The 13,868-nt window shown below is 36.2% G+C and overlaps 1 protein-coding gene across 6 annotated transcripts in view; it reads right to left on the bottom strand.

The window, feature by feature from the left end:
* Nucleotides 1-13,868, bottom strand: part of CWF19L2 (CWF19 like cell cycle control factor 2) — a 169,387-nt gene that overhangs the window by 145,195 nt on the left and 10,324 nt on the right. For all 6 annotated transcript variants that reach the window (XR_002517188.2, XR_002517190.2, XR_002517189.2 and 3 more), the window contains exons 4-7: nt 9,874-9,984; nt 8,439-8,558; nt 6,018-6,111; nt 181-296 (exon numbers count right to left, since the gene is read on the bottom strand). Coding sequence is in view for 3 of the 6 variants with exons in the window: in XM_021926498.2 (XP_021782190.2) it covers nt 181-296; nt 6,018-6,111; nt 8,439-8,558; nt 9,874-9,984 (441 nt within the window). In the remaining 3 variants the exon portion in view is untranslated. The remainder of the gene's footprint in view (nt 1-180; nt 297-6,017; nt 6,112-8,438; nt 8,559-9,873; nt 9,985-13,868) is intronic.

Here is a 13,868-nt window from a genome sequence, read left to right as displayed (position 1 = left end):
ATTATGTCAATAAAAATACGACACATGTTTAATAATAACGAAAAACAGAAAATTACTTTAGTATAAAGACATGAAATGTAATATTAATTCAATTCTTCATGGCACAAAACAAAGTTAAAGGCACTTAATTTTTCACCTAATTCTGAAAATAAGAGGCATCTCCTTAATACAGATACTCACCCCATATCTTTCGGCTACAATGTCCTCAAACTTTCTATTTTGTTTCTCAGCTTGTTCCTTCATTCTTAGATAAGACTTCCTTAGCCAGCTTAATCCACCATCTTCTACCACTGAAACTAAATTCCAATACTAAATATTAGTTATACTTTTAATGTGGTTATCATACAATTAATATGTATTGCTTCTATAACGACTTCTAAAATACAAAAATAAATATTTTTCTTTAAATATATAAGTGCATTTGGAACTCAACATATATATATTTGAGTGCCTATATATGTAAGTCACAGAGTTTTGCCACTAGGAAGAAGGAAAAGATAAATAAAACTATCTATAAGAAAACTGCAATCTAAGAGAATAAGAATAAAAGGACATAATTAATTACAATAAAAATAATGTGACCGCTATTATAAAAAGATATAACGGGTTTTAGAAAATGAAAAAAGTAAAGGTTTATTTCTAAGTGGAGGTCAGGGAAAATTTCACAAACCGGGCTCAAAAAAATGAGTTGGGTTTCTATTTCAAAAAGGTAAGAGTAGAGAGAACATTCCAAGAAATAATTAAGGAATAAAAGGACACACAGAGGGACAGGGCGTGGTGGCTCACGTCTGTAATCCCAGCACTTTGGGAGGCCGAGGCAGGCGGATCACGAGGTCAGGAGATTGAGACCATCCTGCCTAACACGCTGAAACCCCGTCTCTACTAAAAATACAAAAAAATTAGCCAGGCATGGTGGCGGGCGCCTGTAGTCCCAGCTACTCGAGAGGCTGAGACGGGAGAATGGCATGAACACGGGAGGCAGAGTTTGCAGTGAGCCAAGATCGTGCAACTGCACTCCAGCCTGGGTGATAGAGCTAGACTCCATCTCAAAAAACAAAGGACACACAGAGAAAGGGAGAAGAAAAAAAGCTACCTCAGCTGCAGAACAAAGAACAAATAAGGAAGCTATGGAAGATAATGCCAAAGTGGATGTTAAAACAAATTATTTTACTTTAGTCATAATTACCAACCATGAACATTTGAAGGCCTTCAACAAATTTATTAAGCTGGCTTTATTTTCTTCTTTACCCATCACACTTTGGATAGTGTAAAGAGGAAATCAAATCAATTACTTAAATAAAAATTCTGTTGCTGATTTTCCTTGCCCCAGAACACGACTGCTTTTAAGATCACCCCAGCTCTATAACCAACAAAAATGCACACACATTAACCCCAAGACATATACAAGAATATTCATAGCAGAACACTGCAATAATCCCAGCCTGGAAACAACCCAGGAAATGTCTACCATCAGTACACAGGACACCCACATTGTGACATATTTCTAAAATACACTATTTAATATTATACAGCAAAAATAATGGAAAAACTACAACTATATACAACAATATGGATGAATCTCAAAATGTGGGCAAAAGGTGCTGGAAACAAAGGAGGACAAACTGATTTCTGGCGCTAGAAAACAGAATAATGGTTACCCTTCTGGTGGCAAGGTAGTGACCAGAAGAGTCACAAAGGGGGTTTCTGGGATGCTAACAAGATTTTTCAAACTGTGTGCTGAGTACACAAATGTTTTCATTTTATGAAAACAATCAGTCTGCTGCTATACACTTATGGTTTGTATATTTATGTACACATATAATATATATGTAATATATTACATATAATTGTAGGATGGTTTTTACATATATTGTAGGAAGGTTTTTCTATTCATAGTAAATATTCACTAAATATTTTTGAATGTTTTTATATATATGTCACATTTCAATAAATGTTTACTTAAAGAAAAAACAGATTTTTCAAGACTCAAATTAATTGCATTCAAATTAATTCCATTCCCCCATTCAGATCTCAAAAGTTTATCTTTACTAAGCAATCTCTCCTAATATGACTTTTCTTTATAGGCCTAAAATATTTTGTACTTCAAAACCTAGATCTCTAACTAATGCAACGATTTTCACTTTTTATTCAAAAGCTTATTTTACTCTTGCTTTTTTGTTGCTATTTATATAGTTGATGAGTTCAAAAATAACTATGTAACCACTTGAAGAAGTTAGTCTAAATCTGCAATCTACACAGTGATAAGTAAAAGAAATCCACAGTAATAAATACCTATATGAATGTCTCAGCTACATAACTAAATTGTTTATTCCATAGAATTATATGTGAAACTGATAAAATGCTGATGGACATAGTAAAAATTTCCTGAACAATCACCAAAATATAATAGTACAGAGAAAAAAAAATCAGAGAAAAAAGTAAGACTGTTTTTATTCCTCTATGTTGACATTTATGAAGGAAATCCAATGGCAGTACAAATTTTCAGCCAATTCCTTCACTAGTTAAAGCCACACAATTTTAGAAATATTTATATAATAACTTCACCTTCAGTTGACAATATGTTCTATTTCAATAGTCCTATCAATCTTATAATCAGAGATGGCAATAATGAAGTCTTTTGGTAAGAAAAAAATCACCAAATTTAATATTTAAAAAGGGAACAAAAAATACCAACTTGCAGTACCATCCCGAAATTCAATTAAAAAAATTTAGTGAATATTTATTATGAATATAAAAACCCTCCTACAATAGGAAGTACAAACAAGAATGTACAAGGCCAGGTGCAGTGGCTCACACCTGTAATCCCAGCACTTTGGGAGGCCAAGGTGGGTGGATCAGGTCAAGAGATCGAGGCCAGCCTGGTCAACATGGTGAAACCGCGTCTCTACTAAAAATACAAAAATGAGCTGGGCGTGGTGGCGTGCGCCTGTAATCCCCGCTACTCGGGAGGCTGAGGCAGGAGAATCGCTTGTACCCAGGAGGCGGAGGTTGCAGTGAGCCGAGATCGCGCCACTGCACTCCAGCCTGGTGAGAGAGCGAGACTCCACATGCCCCCCCTCCCAAAACAAGAAAAAAAACACACACATGAATGTACAATAGGAAGTACAAACATGAATGTAACATGGTTCAGGTCCTCTATGCTGAGAAAAAGATATATCAAATAATTATATAAATTCACTGATATGTGGCACTTTACACCTAGATTTCAAATCTGTTATTTATAAGTAAAAAAAAATTAAGAAACTTCCATCATATGCTTCCATCATAACTCAAAGTTATACTGTTACAGACAAAATATTAATACAACCAAATGAATCTGGGCTATATTCCCCAATTCTCTCAGAAACCAGATTAACATAAAAATAGTGATAAACTAACTAACAGGAAACCTAGATTTTAGTCTTGCTGCTACTATTAAATATTTGTAAAATCTTATGTATGTCATTAACTTCTCTGGACCTTTGCTCCCTCATCTCTAAGATAAGGCAGCCGATTTAAACCACCTTTCAAAGTCTTTTCAACTCAGATTCTAGCAGAAAAAGCCAAAAAATAAAGAGGGGGAAGAAATCAATAGGAAGAACAAAATCACATCGAAGGAGTCTGTAAGCAAGAATTCCTACTAACTACATGGTAATAAAAATAGTCGTCCACTAAAGAATCTAGAGTAACCAATGCTAGACTAGCAATCAGAAGACCTAGGTTCTAGTACTAACATGACTACAGGAAAAATTACCTAGTCACTCTAAGCTTTGGTTTATTGAGCTATAATATTAAAATAACATCTACACTGCTCTCCTTTACATGGCTGCCAAGAAAAAAGCTGATATATAACTGTGCCATATAAACTCTAAAATTGTACAAATATTCCCATTACTAAAATATGACTTAAAATAATTTTGTATGGGCTCTGAAAATGATTAACTTACTTTTCCACTGAATTCTAAGAAAAAAAATCAAGATTAACGCATTAATTATTGAAAATATGTCACTTCAATCATTACAAAAACCTGTTGATAAAGCCTTCCCAAAAGATTTAATCATAAAAGTATTTGACATTATCATCATTATTGAGTAGTCACCATATTCCAGACACTGTGCTAAAACATTTTCTAATTTAATCTTCACATTAACTATATAAGATAGGTAATATCATTATTCCCTATTACATATTAATAAATCGGGCTCTGAGAGGCCAGAAAATGTCACCAAAATTATGAAGCTAATTAGTGGAAATGCCAACATTCTAATCCCAAGTACACTGACTCCAAAGTCTAGTCCTTTAACAATAACACTATGTCACCTCCACCTTCTTAATACAGATATTGTAATACTTTTAGATGCCTAACAGTTCCACTCCTACCATTGGTCTACATAGAATGACAACACTATCTACATATGCAGTAAAACCTGTCAATCATTTTTTAAAACTTAATTTCAACTCTGGGATCTTAGCCTCTGACAGAGAGAAGCTTTCTGTAATTTTTGTCCTTCTGAATAAACATAAGATGGGAAAGAGAAGTGGTAAAAGCATGATATGAAGAGGAAGGGAGAAGGGCTCTCTAAAAGCTTTATGTAAGGTCATTTTCTCCTAGAATCTTTGATTCTGCTGTTTCAGTCTGCTAAAAGATACCACCTAAAGTAAAATTCCGGATCTTCTCCACTCAGTGAAGAACCTGTCAACTGGCAAGATCCAAAGATTGGGTTTGTCAATTCTAGGTTGTCCTCAAAGAAATTTATTGACTGTCCTCTGACATTAGGGATGGTAAAAGCCTAGATCATAAAAACAGCCCTACATAGTCATGGTTGAGTGAGCTAACTTATCACTCCCCAAACTTTTAAGTTTCTATGAAACAGTATTTCAAAGAGAACCTTGTATGACTACAGTTACTATCACATAACTCAGCAGGGACACTTCTGCCTGAAGATGAAAGACAAAAAAACTGTTAACTATTACCAATAACGTTAGTAAAATTGCTAAATTAAGAAGGGACGTGTGAGGTGACTCTACTTGTCATCTCTACATAAAATACAGAAGAATTTTAACAAATAACCAAAATAAAAATCCACTATGTATAAAAAGCAGGAAAACATCCTACTGATAAATCATTAAGACAAAAAGAGAACATCATAATTTATAATACTACCATCTGTATGCTGGATTAATTGTAATAAACTTTTGAAGTGTCAACACAACACTTAATGGGAATATAAGTATTTTTAAAATTGTGTTATAAAGTATGCTTATGTGACATTTAAATATTTTGTCTCCATCTGCTGGAAAATAATAGCACTCTCCTAAGGTCAATACAAATTTTAGAATTCTAGAAAAGTAGGATATTCTGAATATATAAACCACATCTTTAGTTTTTATACATTATTTTCATGAAATTTCAGACAATACTTTTACATTTTGTTATAGAATATAACAAACCAAATGCATTATTATGTACTCACAGAATCATACTTTATATTAATCCATTTTAAGTAGAAACTCATATATGAGAATATTTTCAAGCACAAAACTATGTATTTAATTAACTTGCTCCCAAATACATAATTAAGACAATCTTCCAAAGGACGAATAATTTAAATTAGGCTTCCAAAGACTGCAAATTTTTATCAATGCTTTCTCATATGTAAACTCATTATAATATCAAAGAAATGCCTGAGGCCGGGTGCGGTAGCTCACGCCTGTAATCCTTGCACTTTGGGAGGCCAAGGCAGTTAGGTCAACGCTTAAGTCCAGGAGTTCAAGACTAGTCTGGGCAACATGGTGAAACCTCATCTCTACAAAAAATACAAAAAATTATCTGGGAGTGGTGACGTGCACCTGTAGTCCCAGCTACTTGGGAGGCTGAGGTGGGAGGATCACTTGAGTGGGAGGTGGAGGCTGCAGTGAGCCGTGACTGTGCCACTGTATTCCCTGGGTGACAGAGCGAGATTCTGTCTCAAAAAAAAAACAACCCTGTGTGTCTATAATCAAAATGTAGAAATACCTTTAGTAATTGACGACACACTACAGTCTTCGGGTGGAAGACCTGTCCCACCATCCTTCCAGTATGGATTCAATTCTCTTTCCATCAGTTTGGACTAGAACAAATTATTTTCAGAGGTGAAATTTCAAAAAATTAACAAATTATTAAAAATTAACAAATAATGAATCTGAGACCCAGTTAACAGTCATAACCCTGGACAAATCATTTAAAACATTCTTAAGACATGCTGTTCTGTAACTTACAGGAAATGTCTAAATTCACATTCATTCAATGTTTTTATTTACTGCCTACTATATCTCAAAATTGTGCTAGTTGCAGAAGATTTAACTGTCAAAAATCCTGGTCGGCCCTTGCTAGCTTCTACTATAGTATGGAATACAGGCAATAAAAACAGACATGTGCTTTGAAGACAGAAATATACAGTACTGAGGATGCACAAAGAATTCAAATCCCTATCACACTGAAGGATCAAAAACTTCCTATAGGAAGTAATATGTGCAGTCTTAGGCCTAAGGATGAGCAGAAATTAACTGCATTTTCTTTTTTTGTGGAGGGAGGGAACATAAAGATGTTCCAGGTAGAAAGAATAGCAGCATGTTCTTAAAACAACAGAGACAGTGCAGCACTTTCAGCAAACTTAAAGTAATTCTAACTGGCTAAAACTTAGAACTGTGACTAATGACAAGAGATTACGTTGCAGAACAATCAGGGACTGGGCCATGTGAGCCATTCTGAACAGCTGTGAGCGTTTCATGCTGGGGCCAAAAGAGACTCATGAACGTGATCAGCTTTATATCAAAAAAGCAAACTGGGCTCTCAGCATGGAGGAAAGTCTGGAGAACAAGACTAGAGGCACATGTCCAGTCAGAAGGTTGTGGCAGTAATCCAGGCAAGAGATGATAGGAGCCTAATCACAATGCAAGTGCCTCCTGTGTTCTAAGCACAATGCCAGGCACTGGGACTGTAATGTGTAAGGTGGCCATGGTCCTTGCCATTAAATAAATTATGGTCTAGAGAAGGGGGAAAGACAATCAAGCAACATAAATATAGGTAAGTGAGATCAAAGTAAAGGGTGCTAAAGAACTACATACTAATGATACCTAAGTTGACCCTGGGGAGTAGGGGGTTAGAAAATCCTTCCTACAAGAAGTAATAATGGCAAGAGGATGGCAAGAAATGGAGCGACCTAAATGTCAGGAACTTTAGCTTCCAGGAATACAATATACTACTGAAAATTAAAATGCTGTGTAAAATTTGTTTTTAAAAGGGCTTTTTTAAATGTATCCATGAGCTGACGAAAAAGTAAAGAAGCTTCAAAGGACAAAATTTAAGTTAAAGGTTAACCTAAAGGGATATGCAAAACCATAAGGATTTGATTTCTTAGTCTGTATCAAAAAGGGTTCTGTCACCTCCCTTGTTAGTTTACCACAAAATCTTTCAATATCTATAGTCAAAGATTCTTCCAATGGTCTTAGACTCTCAAAAACATACACATAAGATACTCAACAGGACAAAAAAGGCTAGAATTGCATACTGAGGAGGACAATTGACAAGAGGCTAAACAAATTATGAGATACTATCTGAAAATGTACAAAAGATAAAGGATTTAAAACATAAAGAACTTCTATAAATCAGTTAGAAAAAGACAAACAACCCTAGTTGAAAAGTAAGCAAAAAACATAAATGAGCAGCTCATAGTATAAGAAATCTGAATGACCAAAAAACATGAAAAGACCTCTCTGACAGCAATCAGATAAATGCATTCAAAAACAATGAAATACCATTTCTTGCCCATTTATTAGGCTGATAAAAAATAAAGTTTGACAATTACAGATATTGAGTATCGGAAAAGAAACATATGCTCCTGCTACAGTATAAACTGGATTCCAGATTACCAGGATTGTGTGATGCACCTGGGAAAGTCATCAGCTACGGCACTTCCTTACTTCTCTGGATTCATGCTTTTGCCTCATTTTTTGGTCTCTACAGATTTCCTATTGCTTCCTTACAAGCAAGGTGACAACCAAAAAGTATAAAATAAGCATGCTTATTTTACACTTTATCCACCAGAACTTCTAGATGTCTTGAAATGGAAGTATTTTTATGGTATCTAATTCAGTATGTACACTGAAACAAAAGTTGAGTAAGTTCACTTTCAATTTAATGATATTAACCTAAATTCAATGTTCACTCAACTTTATATATGCCCTAGATGTATAAATCTAGTAAACCTTGAAACTCACTTCCTATAGGAAATTTATTTTTCTTAAACTGATATATTTCATAGTTCTTCTCACTAATTGTATTAAATACTATAAAAAATAAAATATTATTTTACAAGTTAAACTGCATTTATATAAATGTCTTATAAGTTTATTAAAGGGAAATTAGAAAGTTAAAGCATTTCAAATATTCTCTTACCTGTTTAAGTGCTTGGGTTTTCTCTTGCTCTATTTTCCTCATAGTTTCCTTTTCAGCTTTGAGTGATGATGACGACACAGTTTTAACACACATAAAATCAACAGTCATCCACTCATCCCTCTGTTTAAAAAAAAAAGGCAGCCATTTCAATCCAAACTGATTAGAATTTAATAAACACTTGGTAATAAGGGCAGGGATTTTGGAGGCAATCAAATCTGAATCAAGTCCTACATGCCTATATAACTTGAAGCAAGTTTCTTAATCTCTCTATACTTTAGTCTCGCCTCTATAAAAAGGTATAAAATCCCTACCTTTCAGGATTGTTTTAAAGAGTAAACCAGATAAAAGATCTAAAGCATCCAACCAAGGCCTGGCACACAGCAATCAAACTTAGTTCCTGTTCACCTTTCTTCCTTCACCTGTAGCTAACAGTGGACAAATTACATTCTTCCTTAGGCAGATGAACTACAACCCAAAATTTGTGAACTATTCAACTGTTAAGTATTGTTAAGAAAATTAAGGCATGAGGTGAAGGGAAAGAAAAACTGTGATGGAACTCTACTCACTATGGAAGGGTCAGACAGAGATAACAGTATAAGGCTTCAGAGATATAAGGGGAAAGTGCCACTTCTTATCGACAATCAAAAGCATGAAAGACTCTAAAGTACAAGAATAGAGAGAAGCACTGACTTTCTTACAGCAGAAGGGAAAGGGGGTTCTAAACATTCAGCAAACAGCATTACTGCCAAAATTATTCATAAAGTATATTGTTTTCAAAATCTAATTGTTCTCCTGAAGAAATTTAATCATCTTTCATTTTCATATTCATTTATTCTCAAAAGTTGATACTTCTTTCTTTAAAATCAAGTGGTATGCTAGGTGTGGTGGCTCACATCTCTAATGCTAGCACTTTGGGAGGCTGAGGCGGGAGGACTGCTTGAGCTCAGGAGTTCGAGACCAGTCTAGGAAAAAAGGGAGACCCCATCTCTACACAAAATAAAAAATTAGCCAGGGGTGGTGGCACACACTTGTGGACCCAGCTACCAGGGAGGTCAACGTGGGAGGATTACTTGAGCCTGGGAGGTTGAGGTTGCAGAGAGCTCTGATTGTGCCACTGCAGCCCAGCCTGGGCAACAGAGTGAGACCCTGTCTCTAAAATAGGAAGGGAGAGAGGGAGACAGGGAAACAGGGAGACAGGGAAAGAGGGAGAGAGGGAGAGAGGGAGAGAGGGAGAGGGAAGGAAAGTTAAGGAAAGAGGAAAGTTAAGGAAAGGGGAAAGTTAAGGAAAGAGGAAAGGAAAAAGGAAAGGAAAGGAAAGGAAAGGAAAGGAAAGGAAAGGAAAGGAAAGGAAAGCGGAAAAGGGAAAGGGAAAAGGAAAAGGGAAGAGCAACAAAGGGAAAAGGAAAAGGGAAAGGGAATCAAGTGGCTTGCTTACCTTGATAATTTGGGTGTCATCTTTTTCTGACTTTTCATCTTTCACTTTCCAGGCCCTTTCCTTGTCAGGAGTCTGGGATGGAACAGCCTCAACCCACTCATCTTCAGAGCTCTAAGAACATTTAGCATGTAAGTGAAAATCTCAAATTTGCATACTTTGATATAAAAATTCTGTGCTGTTAAGTGGTAGAAATTCAACATCCTAGAAAAAAATTCTTACACTGTATTTCCCCTTTACAAAATGACATTGAAATTTTAAAGAGCCAGGTGCAGTGGCTCACACCTGTTATCTCAGCACTTTGAAAGGCTGAGGCAGGCGTATTACTTGAGGTCAGGAGTACAAGACCAGCCTGGCCAACATGGTGAAACCCATCTCTACTAAAAATACAAAAAAGTTAGCCAAGCATGGTGGCGCACGCCTGTAATCCCAGATACTCAGGAGGCTGAGGCAGGAGAATCACCTGAACCCAGGAGGCGGAGGTTGCAGTGAGCTGAGATCGTGCCACTGCACTCCAGCCTGGGCCACAGAGACTCCGTCTCAAAAAAAAAAAGAAATTTTAAAGGAAAAAAGCATATAAACCCACTAGTTTGAGTTAAACCCACAAAACACAACCAAATTATTTTTATTTTCTTATCCATTTATTATCAAGCCAAGAGAAGGCAAAAAAAAAAAAAAAAAAAAACCAAAAATGGGAACTGCCAAGTAGAGAACACACTTCATTCAGCACAGAGCTTCAGAGACTACCAACATAAAATAGTTACTCACATCTCTGCTTCACTAGAACAGGGGAAACAACACCCAGGTAAATGAGTTTGCTGTTTGCCCCTAAGTTTCACATTCTGAGATTTCCCTTGATCTAAAACTGCAGATAACATTATCTTCTTCAACACCCTCCTGGAGCTTTATACCAATTCCCATATTCTCAGCAAATGATGTCTTCTCTTACCTCATCAAGAAAACTGGGGCCACCTTATCTTCCTACTCACCCCCAACACATTTATGGCTGTGCCTATCCTTATTTCCGGTTAACTCCTCCCATTTAAGGCAGATCCTGCTCTAAAGATTTTGATATCAACTCTTTCTGTTCCTCCAGGACCTTGCTCCATCCATTATCTTCTCCTCTCACAGCATCAACCAAAGATCCCTAATGGCCTAGAAATATGCTCAAGCATTTCCCATCCTTTTTTTTCTTTTTTAAGGAGGGAAGAGGGACCTTCCTTGACCCTATATATTCCTCCTCTAGCAGGAATTAATCTTCCAGCTTCCATTCTAAGATGAATTTCTTGAAAGAGTAGTCTACATGCACTGCCTTCACACTCTCACTGTCATACATTTTCTCAAAACCATACAATATATCTACTGTCCCCATTAATCTACCGAAACATCTCCAAACTCACCAATGGCTTCCACTGTGCCAAATTCAACAAAACATTTCAGTCTTCAGCTCTCTAGACCTCTCTGCTCAATACAACTCTGTTGATGACTCACTTTCCTGGCTTCCATGACACCTCTCAGCTCTCCCACTCTTTGTTTCTTCTCCATTTCCTTCATGAACTCTTCCTCCTTTGCTCAGCCCCTAAATATCCATGTTATTTGGGGTTCCATTCTTTGCCCATGAGATTTTTTAATCTCTAAATATTCCCTTTGGGTCGTTAAATCCATTCTGATGGCCTGAACTACAATCAATTGTGCTGGTATCTTTCAAATTTGTCTAACCAAAGTTTCACTGACTAATTATCTACTGTAGTTGGAAGGCATGCTAAGAATAGAAAATAAAGCCATCATCTTCTTCTACAAAATCTACTCCTCCTTGTATATTATTGAACTGAGTTATCTGGAACAACTACCCACTTAACCAAGTCAGAAACTCAGGATCATGTTACCTCACACATTCAAGCCTACCATTTGCATTTCTAAAATATTTATCAAATATACTATACAGTGAATACATGATTACCACAGAAGCCTACCTCTATTCCTGGCCACTACTGATTAGTTCAAAGGTAGGCACCCGACCCGATTCATATCAACCTGAGCCATTCCTCAGGAATCTGAAATCAGGTCTGAATGGGCTTATCTAAAACTAAGAACTGGAAAGGCACTGGAAGAGGCCATTTCTGTCATGAGAAATAGAAATCAGCAAAAAAAAATTTTTAAACTAGAACTCAGGGCAGGGGAAATGAAAAATGGCAAGAAAATTGCAAAAACCATTCACAATTCTAATTCCAGCTATTCTCTGAAGCCTAGCTGCATTCCTGCATCTATATGCCCTATGAGAATTTTGTACTCTAATAATGAACCCTCCTTTTTGCAAAAGCCAGTTTAAATTTAGTTTCTGTTACCTGCAACCAAAATACCAAACCAATATTCTCTTCTTTGATCCTTAAAGTAGCAGCCCTAGATCAGATCTTATCTCTCATTTAGACAATTGATTCCAGGAGACCAAATTAGTCTTCTGGACTCTATAGTCTTTCCTGCTCCCCTTCTTTCTCCAACCCCTCACCCCAAATACATTTGGAGTAATATAAAGGGAACATCTGACCACTATACTTCTCTTCTAGGGTTTTCCAGCACAAAGATTGCTAGTTATTCCTCTTCTTTCCTACCAACAGAATCTCATTTTATTTGGAGAAGTAATATACTTCCCATGCTAGAAAGTGAAGCCTTATGATCAAGTGTCCATTTAGATGTAAACAAAAGTATTTTATGGGACTTTCTGGAAGTCAAGTTAAGAAAAAAAGAGCATCCTCTTTCCTGTTATCTGAACTAAGAGGCAATATTGTAAGGATGATGGAAAAGCAAGACAACAGAAGCCTGGGTTCCAGAAGACCATACTAGCCCTAGACTTTCTACCTGACTTATTTCATACAAGAGAAAAATGAACTTCTATATTGTATAATCAATGGCTATTCTGAGATTTTCTAATAAATGCAGCTGAACCTAATTAGATGATACATTCCCTACTGAATAAAGTCAAAGCTCTTGTTTTGCAAGGCCCTATCAATTCTTACAGTTTCATCTCCATTCACCCCCTCCTCTTGTTTTATAATTTAGTACTATCAAATTGCTTATAGTTATATTTACATACATACACACATACTCACATTCATATTATTTCATACTTCCATGTCTCTGCTCTCACAATTCCTTATGCATGAAATGCCAAGCACACCTTTATTTGCCTAATGCTTACTAATCTATCTAGTCTCAATTCAAGCATCATTTTGTCAACAAGTTAGCAAATGAAATCCCTCTTAATACCCTGTACTACCATGGCATCATGTTGGATGGCATGCTAAACTCAGTAACAACAGAAAATAAAGCCATCATCATCTTCTACAAAATCTACTACAAAATCACATTATTAACATTATGTATCTATTTATCCAATTAGGAAATGAGTTTCCCAAAGGTTTTAAAAAAATGTCTTTATATTCCCCATGTCTAGAACAGTGTCTGGCAAATAATAAGCATTTGATAAATGCAAGCTGAAATTAAATGAAATGCCTTTTTCTACTCTTTCAATAGCACCAGTCAGAAACTTTAAGCAGTAACCTATACTCATCTTCATAATTATGCACTCACCTTACCACTTCAGCAAAATTAATGCTCCCCATGCTACGACTTCAGTTCTCTTGCTAATTTTAGCTTCTATCTCCATTTTACCTTGAACTCATTAACGATCAAGCTTAATACGCCTCCTGACCTAACACAGCCTTCAGGGCTCTCCTTCTCTTGTGCAGCCTTCAGAATTAACCACACCCCTAATTCTATCTAGTGGTCAAAACCTAGAAGGTGGAACTAAGACAGGAAAGTGCTACCAGCAAAAATCAAGGGACCTTGAGGACTTCTGCTTCTGTCCATGACAAAGTGAATGGCATCAGACTAGAAATAGATACAAATTGGAATAAAAATGAACACTACAATCTCTACAGCTTTTTGTCTAAAGGCACATTTCAGACTGTGGCATAGTGGGGTAACCCAAGCAGAACATG

Source organism: Papio anubis, chromosome 12 (assembly GCF_008728515.1).
Source record: "Papio anubis isolate 15944 chromosome 12, Panubis1.0, whole genome shotgun sequence".
Taxonomy (NCBI): Eukaryota; Metazoa; Chordata; class Mammalia; order Primates; family Cercopithecidae; genus Papio; species Papio anubis.
Note: the sequence above shows the minus strand (reverse complement) of the source record. Positions and strands in the feature narration are given on the sequence as shown.